We start from the raw sequence: 12,180 nt of genomic DNA, 5'->3' as shown, positions 1-12,180 counted from the left end.
ATTAATTGATTAGGCTGATTGTTGCTCAGGAATATTATCTGACTAGAGAGATTACTGCAATTGATTGTTTGATGTGATATTGGCTATATAGATTACCCAAAATTGTTCCTTTAATTAATTCAATCAACGTACTATCTTAACAAACCTACCATGCCAAAAAGAAAATCCAATGTCAAACCACAACCTAAAGAGAAGATAATCCCCACCAATGAACCACAAGACTCCTGCACATGCCTTAAATGCTACAAAAATCTAAAGGATAATGAAAACTCCATCAAATGTTCTCTGTGTAAAAAATACGCTCATCATGACTGCTTGGGATTACCTGAGCAAATGATTCAATACCTAGAATCATCCAATGAGTTTCCATATCTCTGCAAATCATGCAGACCCAAACTGGATCTGTCTGAAAGAGTTGATACCACCGAAACCATTGAAACATCCATTAACACCATAGTAGCATCCCTGGACGCCGTAAAAGAAAGAATATCCAACCTTGAAAAAAAAGACACAACGCAAAAACCGGAACATCCAATAGCTACAAACCACATCTCTACCCAACAACCACAACCCAATCCAAAACCCAATCCACAAATAAACACAACCCAGACAAATATTGATATCCCAATCCTCATCAGAGAAGCCATTGAGCGTGAACGGAAACGTCCAAACGCCATCTTATTTGGTCTAGAGGACATCAATGCCAATGATGACATCACAACTGTCCGAAACATCATCAGTGATTATCAAGCATCAACCATCTCCGCTGATGAAATACTTGACATTTCCCGCATTGACCGAGAGCTCAAAAACAGAGACGGCTCTGTGGCCCCACGCTTGTGCAGGGTCATCTGCAAAAATGAATCAAGCAAACGTAAATTCATTTACACTATAAGTTCACTCGTCAAAACCAACACCAACCATAAGAACCTCCGTTGTCGCCCTGACCTAACCATACAGCAACGTGCCCACTCCCGTGTACTCCGCACTGAACTCAAAAAACGTCTAGACAATGGAGAGAAGGACCTGTACATTGACTACCATGCTGACTGTATCAAAAGTAAGCCACACAACCCGCAACTCAGCTTTAACCCTCAACCACAACCCTACCTCAACCGATCCACCATCACCCAAGACTAGGCATGCACACCCCCAACTACCTCAATTCCAACTACTACTGGCCTTAAATGCAAACTACTCAATGCAAGAAGTCTCGTGAATAAAATACCTGAATTTTTCCTCCTACTAAATATGGCTAAATTCGACATTATATTTGTCTGTGAAACATGGCTCAATGCATCTCTCCCTGACTCCATTACCACAGTAAGGGACTATCATGTTTACTGATCAGATCGTGAAATTCGTAGAGGAGGTGGTGTTGCTATCTTCTATAAAAAGTCCTTACATCTAAAAAATATCCAAGTTACCCAGGAGCTTGCTCTTCCTGAGACCATCATCTGTGAACTATCCTTAAATATCACAATTCGATTCTTACTATGTTACAGAGCACTTGATTATGACATCGAACATGTAAACAAGCTAAATACATTACTAACATGGGCTGCATCTTGCCCATACCCTTTTAGCTTTCTTGGTGATTTCAATCTACCTCATATTGACTGGACCCTAAATGAATGTACAACTGAAATCATACACACAACCTTCTACAATGCTATTACAAATCTGGGACTGGAACAACTAGTAACCAACAACACTAGACTAAACAACTGCCTCGATCTCATCTTCTGCAATAGTTTGAATTTAATTTACGGAATACAAACTAAAGAACCCTTTTCCAGCAGTGACCACAATATGATTGACTTTTGTCTCAACATACGCCCACACAAAAATCAGAACAATGATGTAATCCCCAATTGTAACTTCAAAAAAGGCAACTATGATCTTATAGACAACGATCTCTCATCCCTTGATTGGCAATCTCTATTCACTGGATGCAATACTGTTGAAGACCATTACAACATATTTTTACTTGAAGTCAAAAGAGTCATCAAACTATATGTACCAACAACAACTCCCAAAACAAAACAAAAAAGCAGATTACCCATAACAATGAACATACCCATGAAGATGGCGGCGGCGAGGTGGTGAGGAGCGCGGCCGGAGGGAGGTTTGAAGGGCCGCAATGAGAGGGGCTGGTTTGTCGCCTGGTTTAAACGGCATTTTTAATGAAAGAAAGTAGTCTGTAAAACAACTTGGGGGAAAAAGACAAGACAGAACACCAGAACGGCGCCGCCTGGCATGAAGCATCTTTGCAGCCGACCCTGAGCGAGCGGTCCGGGAATCCCATCTTGAGCGGGCTTCCTTTTGTTGGGTAAGGCGATCGAGCGATCGGCTGGGATCTAGCGGGCGGCCTGGCGAGCGCGCGCGCTTGGAGAGCCTCTGCAGCCCCGAGACGCTCCGAAAAAACTTTCTTCGCCAAGGCTTTCTTGGAGAAGTCCCATTTTCCGGTTGCTAAAGGCAGAGGACAGAGCTTCCATTTGCAGGGCCACCTGAAAAGCCGATCTGACCCGTGGGGGAGGAAAAGCGCGAGGGGTTCCCAGCGAGGGGATTTTGCATTTCTTGGACCTCCGAGTTCTTTGCTGCTTCTCCCCGGGAAGGAGGCGATTTCTTCGGCGCTGAGCCCGTCCGCGGCGCGGAAAGGAAACAGCCCCAGAGGGGAAAGTGAAAGTGCCGGGAAATGATCGGGAAGGGCCGGCAGAATCATCCCCCCCAAGAGAAAGTGAGGACTGCAGGCGTGATCTCTGCTTGGCGCCCTCGGGACTCAGACTCGAATAGAACTAGTTTAGAGTAAATGTTTGGCGTATTGCTGGCCTTTCAAAAGATACAAAGATTCGTTCATGGCACAAAGCGAGCATTCTCACGACCCGCGAAAGAGCGCTAACAAACAGCCCGGAGGCGCAAAGGCAAGCGGGCGAGGGCCATCTCATTCATCAAGGGAAAACAAAAACAAATAGTTTCCTGTGAGCTGTTCAATCTTTCCTTCACTCAGATAAAAACCCTTGGATCATTGTGTTACAACTTCCTGTTTACAGAGTAATAGCGATCTGCTTTTCAAACAGCGATAAATTCCTCCCATTCAGCTGCCAGTTAAACAATTAACCCGCTCCTTGCAGACTCTTAATACTACCTCATTACCTCAAATCTTACAACTTTTCTACCTCATCACCTATATCAACGATTAGATAATCAATTTCTATAAAATATTTTATTAATGGTTTAACTGATTTATTGTTTTTAATTGATTAGTGTGATTAGAGTGTTTAGTGCAAATAGTGTGATTACTGACTAGTTTAAAAGATCAAAATTCATGGAATTTAATTGAATAGCAAAATCATTGATCTAGTGAATTTAAATGAACAGTGTGGTTAATGATTAGTGTAATTAATTGATTAATGATTAGAGTAATTAACTATTCAGGCTGATTGTTGCTCAGGAATATTATCTGACTTGAGAGATTACTGCAATTGATTGTTTGATATAATATTGGCTATATAGATTACCCAAAATTGTTCCTCTAATTAATTCAATCAACGTACTATTTTAACAATCCTACCATGCCAAAAAGAAAATCCTACGTCAAACCACAACCTAAAGAGAAGATGATCCCCACCAATGAACCACAAGACTCCTGCACATGCCTTAAATGCTACAAAAATCTAAAGGATAATGAAAACTCCATCAAATGTTCTCTGTGTAAAAAATACACTCATCATGACTGCTTGGGATTACCTGAGCAGATGATTCAATACCTAAAATCATCCAATGAGTTTCCACATATCTGCAAATCATGCAGACCCAAACTGGATCTGTCTGAAAGTGTTGATACCATTGAAACCATTGAAACATCCCCTACCATCGAAACCATTACAACATCCCTCAACATCATAGTAGCATCCCTGGACGCCGTAAAAGAAAGAATATCCAACCTTAAAAAAAAGGACACAACGCAAAAACCTGAACATCCAATAGCTACAAACCACATCTCTACCAATCAACCACAATCCAATCCACAACCCAATCCACAAATAAACACAACCCAGACAAATATTGATATCCCAATTCTCATCAGAGAAGCCGTTGAGCGTGAACGGAAACGTCCAAACGCCATCTTATTTGGCCTAGAAGACATCAATGTCAATGATGACATCACAACTGTCCGAAACATCATCAGAAATTATCAAGCATCAACCATCTCCGCTGATGAAATACTTGACATTTCCCGCATTGACCGAGAGCTCAAAAATAGAGATGGCTCTGTGGCCCCACGCTTGTGCAGGGTCATTTGCAAAAATGAATCAAGCAAACGTAAATTCATTTATACTATAAACTCACTCGCCAAAACCAACACCATCCATAAGAACCTTCGTTGCCGCCCTGACCTAACCATACAGCAACGTGCCCGCTCCCGTGCACTCCGCATCGAACTCAAAAACCGTCTAGACAATGGAGAGAAGGACCTGTACATTGACTACCATGCTGACTGTATCAAAAGTAAACCACTCAACCCAATACTCAGCTTTTACCCTCAACCACAACCCTACCTCAACCCATCCACCATCACCCAAGACTAGGCACGCACGCCCCAACTACCTCAATTCCAACTACTGCCGGCCTTAAATGCAAACTACTCAATGCAAGAAGCCTCGTGAATAAAATACCTGAATTTCTCTTCCTCCTAAATATGGCTAACTTCGACATTATATTTGTCTGTGAAACATGGCTCAATGCATCTCTCCCCGACTCCATTACCACAGTAAGAGACTATCATGTTTACCGATCAGATCGTGAAAATCGTCGAGGAGGTGGAGTTGTTATATTCTATAAAAAATCCTTACATCTAAAAAATATCCAAGTTACCCAGGAGTTTGCCCTTCCTGAAACCATCATCTGTGAACTATCCTCAAATATCACAATTCGATTCTTACTATGTTACAGAGCACCTGATTATGACATCGAACATGTAAACAAGCTAAATACATTACTAACATGGGCTGCATCCTGCCCATACCCTTTTATCCTTCTTGGTGATTTCAATCTACCTCATATTAACTGGACCCTAAATGATTGTACAACTGAAATCATACACACAACCTTCTACAATGCTATTACAAATCTGGGACTGGAACAACTAGTAACCAACAACACTAGACTAAACAACTGCCTCGATCTCATCTTCTGCAACAGTTTGAACCTAATCTACGGAATACAATCTAAAGAACCCTTTTCCAGTAGTGACCACAATATGATCGACTTTTGTCTCAACATACATCCACACAAAAATCACCACAATGATGTAATCCCCTATTGTAACTTCAAAAAGGCAACTATGATCTTATAGACAACGATCTCTCATCCCTTGATTGGCAATCTCTATTCACTGGATGCAATACCGTTGAAGACCATTACAACATATTTTTACTTGAAGTCAAAAGAGTCATCAAACTATATGTACCAACAACAACTCCCAAAACAAAACAAAAAAGCAGATTACCCATATCAATAAGGAAACTTCAATCCAAAAAGAGATCACTCTGGAGGAAAAACAAATCTGGTCACGTTACCAATTTCAAAAACCGATACAAAAATTTATGCCACCAGATAAAGACCGAATGCACCAATTATCACATTAAACAAGAGGAAAACCTTCTAAGCACCAATTCCACCCGTGCTTTTTACAATTTTGTAAACAACAAACTAAAAGACTCAAGGTCCATCCCACCCTTGATAGGACCTGATGGTAAAGACTGCAACGACGACACCATTAAAGCCAACATCTTTAACACATTCTTCGGCTCAGTATTTGTAAACAGCAATGGATCATGCCCAGTATTTCCTAGCCGTACCACAGATAACAATAATGATCTAATACATATCGATTTCACAGAAGACAATGTTGAAAAATCACTACGCAATCTAAAACCATCTCTATCTATTGGACCGGATGGAATATGTGCCTACTTCTTAAGAAAGCTATCCACTGCCATAGCCAAACCTCTAAGCATAATCTTTGAAAAATCTTTCAGGACCAGCTCCTTGCCTAACCTATGGTCACAAGCCACAGTCATCCCCATCTTCAAAAAGGGAGACCCAAGCCTAGTTGAAAATTACAGGCCAATCTCCTTATGCTGCGTCACCTGTAAAGTCATGGAATCAATTATTAACCAATCCATCATCCTCCACTTAGAGACAAATAACCTACTCTCCAATAAACAATTTGGTTTCAGAAAAAACTATCCTGTAATCTGCAACTCTTACACTGCAAAAACATATGGACGACACAACTCGACCAGGGCAAAGCAATAGACGCAATCTACATAGACTTCTGTAAAGCCTTTGATTCAGTGGTACACGACAAACTACTCCTAAAAATAAAATCCTATGGTATCTCTGGACAACTGAATAACTGGATAGAAGCATTCCTGTCAAACAGACAACAAATGGTCAAAATCGGGCGTCCTATCAAATCCAGTACCTGTCAATAGTGGTGTCCCCAAGGCAGTGTTCTAGGACCAACTCTCTTCATACTCTACATAAACGACCTCTGTGATCATATTAAGAGCAATTGCGTTCTCTTCGCTGATGATGTAAAGCTGTTCAATACCACAGACAATACTGCTACCCTACAAAAAGATCTTGACTATGTATCCGAATGGTCAAACAAATGGCAACTTCAAATCTCAACAAATAAATGCTCTGTCTTACATATTGGCAAAAAAAATCAGAAAATAAAATACAAGCTGAATAGTCAAGATCTTGTTGATGACCCAAGCTCTGTAAAGGACCTTGGAATACTCACCTCTAATGATCTAAGTGCTAGAGCCCACTGCAACTACATAGCCAAAAAAGGCATTAAGAGTTGTTAACCTAATCCTACGTAGCTTTTTCTCTGGTAATATCACATTACTAACCAGAGCATACAAAACATTTGCTAGACCAATACTCGAATACAGTTCATCAGTCTGGAACCCACATTACGTATCTGATATTAGCACAATTGAGAAAGTCCAGAAATATTTCACAAGAAGAGTTCTCCACTCCTCTACTTTGTAGAATACCTTATGCCACCAGACTTGAAATTCTAGAACTAGAAAACCTTGAATTACGCCGTCTTCGGTCTGACTTAAGCATGGTATATAAAATCATACATTGCAATGTCCTACCTGTCAATGAATACTTCAGCTTCAACCATAACAACACAAGAGCACACAATAGATACAAACTCAAAGTTAACCGCACCAAACTTGATTGCAGGAAATACGACTTCAGCAATAGAGTGGTCAATGTCTGGAATACTCTACCCGACTCTGTAGTTTCTTCCCCAAACCCCAAAAACTTTAACCTTAGACTGTCTACTATTGACCTCACCCCTTTCCTAAGAGGTCTGTAGGAGGCGTGCATAAGCGCACCAACGTGCCTACCGTCCCTGTCCTATTGTTTCTCTTATTCTTTTATTTTTCTTATATGTACCCATTTCATGTATTCACAACTATGTATACACTTATACTTATTATCTTGTAAACAATTGGCAAATCAAATCAAATCAAATCAAATAAATAAATAAATAAATATTGCCACATATTTGCACATGACTCAGCATTAGGCAGACTCTAACTGTCCCTTGACTGTCGTTTATTTTTATTTTTCTCCATTATTATTATTTGTAATGCTGGTCTCTGACTGTACTAAAAGTGGACTGGATGAAGGAGGAAGCTGTGTTGGAGACATTTGCCATCTTGAGTTATGTGTAAATAAATACATGTTTAAGAAAACAATCTCAAAATCGTACTTGACTGAAACCTGAAACTGAGTCTTGAGAGAAGACAAGGAGGAGATTATGAGAGCAGCTTCTCCAACTTACAAAATCTCTCAGTTGGACAAGGGAGAATTCAACACTCTTCCAAGGACTGAAAGAGATGTTGGGAGGAGTTAAAACCCTCCCCTCTCCTAGGAAAATGAAATATTTTAGGATATACTAAAAAGGGAGAATATATTTCCCCTAAAAAGAAAAGTAGAAACTCAGAGAGGCTGAAACTCCGCCCCCCCTCACCTTGCTAATGGACCATTACTCTGGCCTAGGCCAGTTTATTTTACATAACAAAGATCTACTCCAGGTAAAGCTATATAAGAATTGCCCAAAGCCATCACCATCATCCAGCCAGGCTCAACCAAGCCTGGGACTCAGGACAGCCTACAGAGATGCCCCTGCATGGCCCCATGGGAGGCTGACAACCAATCAGAATACAAGCTCCAATTCAAATCCCAACAGAGGGCATCAAACAGTTGCACTCTCAGCATCTCAGCCCTTCTTTCCTCAACCAAGGCATGTGCTCCTGTCCACCATTAAACCATGTTTCCAAGCAGTCACCATGTTTCCAGAGTCCTTCCTCCCCACTTGGAACTGAACCCAGAAGGAGATTTCTTCCAACAGAGGCTAGACAGAAACTTCAGATCTGCTCCCTGTTATTCCGGAGCGTCAGACAGGAGCAATTAGAGGGTGCAAATCTCTTGACCTTTTGCAGCACAAGAAGGTTGAAATGTTCCCCTCCTTCTCCTTTGGGTTCCTTCTCCAAAAGGATCTCAGATAATGGATCCCTATCAAGATCCCCCATACCTGCCATGGCTGCAGCCTCAGAGCCCCCAATCTCTTTTCTACCTCCTTCCTTCCCCTCCTCGATCTGGAGGAATAAGCGGCATTCATGGCCTGGGACAGAGTCTGAATGATACTGTAGCGATGATGGTTATTTATGATCCGTTTCCTGTTCCTTTTCCCCTGGGTCTCCAGTGGGGCTTTCTGGGTGCATCTTCTGCGGCCTTTGACAGAAAAGACGTGCTTGGAAAGGGAACAGCGAAAATAATGATCTTGAAACGGATCTTCCACAAAGAAATGGGGTTCAAAGGCAGCATCTGTTGGCCTTTCTTTTGACAGATAACCAAAACTCAAAATACTATGGATGTATTTGAGAAGTCTGTCCTTCTTTATTGTATACGGTGCAAAATTTGTGAGGATCCAGACTTTCCCTTCAATGGGTCCTGGCAAATGCATAAGTGCTTCATGGAAAGGAATAATTCTGTTCCAGATGGAAATATATTCTATGAAGTGGACAAAGATGTTGACTTGTCTCCACTTAGAGAGGGTCTCCCTGAGGGGTGCTGTTTGTCCAGTTGTTGTGAATCGTTCTGATATAACCACACAAATTCCATTCCTGACAAGCATCAGAGGGAAAGTCCTCATGAAATTATCACCATTTTCTGTGTCTGAAGCAAAGAGGCCAATCAGGGTCCATCTGAAATGGAGGAGCAGCTGGACAATTGCTGGGTAATGGAATCCTTCTTTGGGGAGCATCTGGTGGAAAAAAGGGAATCTCCTTTTATCACTCAGAGCCTCTGAAGGACTTCTAGCAGTGATCTGAAAAAGTAATGAAGAATGTTGTGTTATAACGTGGTCCAGATCAACTCCAAAATATTACTTATTGACAAACCCAATTTTTTTTAATGAATATATAAGAATAGTTTGTTCCTTAGTCATGGTTTAAAATATTTAAGACAGATTATTAACAAGATTGTCTATAAAAATGGAATGCAAAATCATATTAAACAAAAAAATAAAAATAAAAAATACAATGTAAATATTCTGTGTCACCCATACAATTCCAACAATTAGATTCAAATTAGAAGATGTTACATAAAATGTCTGGATCTAAGATATAGGGCTGTATTATATGCTATTTTTGAGTACTAAAACCTCTTTCTCAGCTTCTATATCCCAAATTCTTTGTGAAGCAATTTTTCAGCTTCTTCTCTAGATGTACAAGAGCACAACTGCTAACAGAAATTGACAGTTGCACAATTCAATAAGTCTTTCATTGAAATTTTGTCTGTTTTGGGACTATATGTCTGTTTCATCACTTTAATTTTAACCCAGTAATTATATACCCTGAATTTATACAAAGCAGAAATTGTTTAAATTAACAATTATCTATGAGGGCAGGAGCTGAACTCCTTTTATCCATCCCAAAGATACTCTTCTTGGTCTGAATATTTTTTATACATAGACAGGACTATTGCCAACTTGATTCCAATTGGATAAGGCAGATATTATTGATATGTGAAAATGAAGATGCTAATGGAGGACCTCAAAACCTGGATAGTTTTTCAATAGTAGAATATTCAGTAGAATATCCTCTAGGGACCTTATGGCTCTTCAGGCCTTTAATGGTCAATTTGAAGATGAACATAATAGACTAAAACATCGTTGATATGTTCCCTAATATTCTGAAAAGCGTCTCTTGAATTCTATGAAGATATTGGATCTGTTGTTCATCCCCACCACCCCACTCACCTTACCAGATAGAGAAAAACACACAAACCTGTGGGACTTTGTAGGTGCCTACAAACATTGACATCTGGATGGAGATGTCCCTGGCAGCTGCATCAATCAGAGCCAGGAGGTTCTCCTTCCTCCCACAGCCATAGTTGGGGACATTGGATTCTCCAGTGTAGAGCATGTCCAGCAAGGCATCTGAAGTGTGGAAGGGGCTTCCATAGTTGTCATGGATGTTGTAACTAAGTGTGAGATTGTGCAGGAGCTGGGAATTCTTGCTGACCATTTGAATACCAAAAATTGACATTAGGGTATCTGTTAGAGCAGAACTCTTCCTATTGAAAAACAATATTCATGTTATTATATTCAATAGCAACAACAAATGTTTTTAAAATATATAATCCTTCACAAACCTACTAAGCCTTAGGCCAACATTGATCCAAATCGAATGATCAATTATGCAAATGAGAGAGGCAACTACAATTGTTTCAGTCACTACTTAAACAAAGGTCATTATTCAAGTGATGAACTCAGGAATGAACTGAGAAAGGAAAATCATCTGGATTTCATTCAGGTTTTTTAAAAACTCCATCTTTGGATTTTACTCTCTTCCACAAAGTAAGGCAAAAAAGAGAAGCCATGGAAATCAAAATCATTCAGGAAATTAGACAGGTCCTGAGGTACAAAAATAAGTGACATAAGAAGAAAAGAAGGAGAGTGTTAGAATTGCACATGGAGGGAGTGCAACTCCATCACCCTGCATGACTTACGAAGGAGAAAGTATGGAAGGAGGGCTGTTGAAAGGCCACATTATAGGTGACACCTTCTAACACAAACAACAGGAACAGTTGGAAAAATGCAAAGACTCTGAGAAGTGCCAGTGGCTTTCCTGATCTAAACAGAGAACCACTCAGTTTCATCTGCAAAGGAGAGAAAGGTGCAATCAAGAGCAGAGCCTGTACCTGTCCCAAAACTTGGTCCCAGAGAGCTTCACCCAAGGAATTTATCCTTTTCTGATAGAAGATCCTTTGCATGTGGCTTCAATCTGATGTCTACATCGAAGTCTAAAACTGGATAATATAGCATCACAGGTCTCAAAGGCCCAGATGGTCATAATTACAGTCAGAAGCAACTTCTCCTCTTGGGATCCTGAACTTTTTCTGGGCTCCATCTGCAGAGGAGAGGCTGGAATAAACCATGTTAGTAAAAATTACAGATATACCCCTGGGGTCACTGTTTTGTTGTGGTTGTGGTCCTTCCTCCCAGTCAGAGCAAGTCCAGAAAGTGATGCTGGGGAAGAGAGTTCTTATTTTTTTTTTGACCCCCGAATAAATGGCTAGTCCGTGTTTTCGGGGGTGACTCCCCCACCTAGAGGGGCCCATATGCACGTACCTCTCCACGAGGCTGTTTCTATCGGCTGACAAAAGCTCCCCCGAAGGCAGAGTCCCCAGCTGCTTCAGGGCGAGTCATGGCTGCCCGTGTCCCCTCGCCATTAGGCAGTGTCTTTCGGGCGATGGAAGCTCCCCAAGGGCAGTCAACAGCCACTTCGATCGGCCGGTAGAAGCGGTCTCGGGGCAAGCACCCACGCACACTCCCCTCGTCGGGAGGCCACTTCTATCAGCCGATCAAAGTGGCCGGTGACTGCCCTTGGGGAGCTTCCATCGCCCGAGAGACACTGCCTAAAAGTGAGGGGACACGGGCAGCCACGCCTCGTCCCAAAGCGGCTGGGGACTCTGCCTTCGGGGGAGCTTCTATTGGCCGATGTTCTGTCGGTAGATCGGGGTATTCTAGCCTAGGCTACCTGCAGGGCACTCCTAAAGGCAACTTTTCTCCCCACC

General features: G+C 41.4%; 1 protein-coding gene across 1 annotated transcript; it reads right to left on the bottom strand.

Annotated features, from left to right (window-relative positions):
- Positions 1 to 7,634: 7,634 nt before the first annotated feature.
- On the bottom strand, positions 7,635 to 11,160 carry LOC148128633 (vomeronasal type-2 receptor 1-like). The gene is made up of 3 exons (XM_087948683.1): positions 11,113 to 11,160; positions 10,389 to 10,677; positions 7,635 to 9,427 (listed from the first exon to the last, which is right to left on the bottom strand). The coding sequence occupies exons 1-3, from the start codon at positions 11,151 to 11,153 to the stop codon at positions 8,495 to 8,497; spliced, it is 1,263 nt and encodes a 420-aa protein (XP_087804809.1). The 5' UTR covers positions 11,154 to 11,160; the 3' UTR covers positions 7,635 to 8,494.
- Between the last annotated feature and the right edge of the window lie 1,020 nt (positions 11,161 to 12,180).

Source organism: Notechis scutatus, unplaced genomic scaffold, assembly GCF_049901735.1.
Source record: "Notechis scutatus isolate UNSWTSFEM ecotype Mainland unplaced genomic scaffold, rNotScu1.2 NSCUCTG43, whole genome shotgun sequence".
Classification (NCBI taxonomy): Eukaryota; Metazoa; Chordata; class Lepidosauria; order Squamata; family Elapidae; genus Notechis; species Notechis scutatus.
The sequence above is the reverse complement of the archived record's forward strand: the minus strand, read 5'-3'. Positions and strand labels throughout refer to the sequence as shown.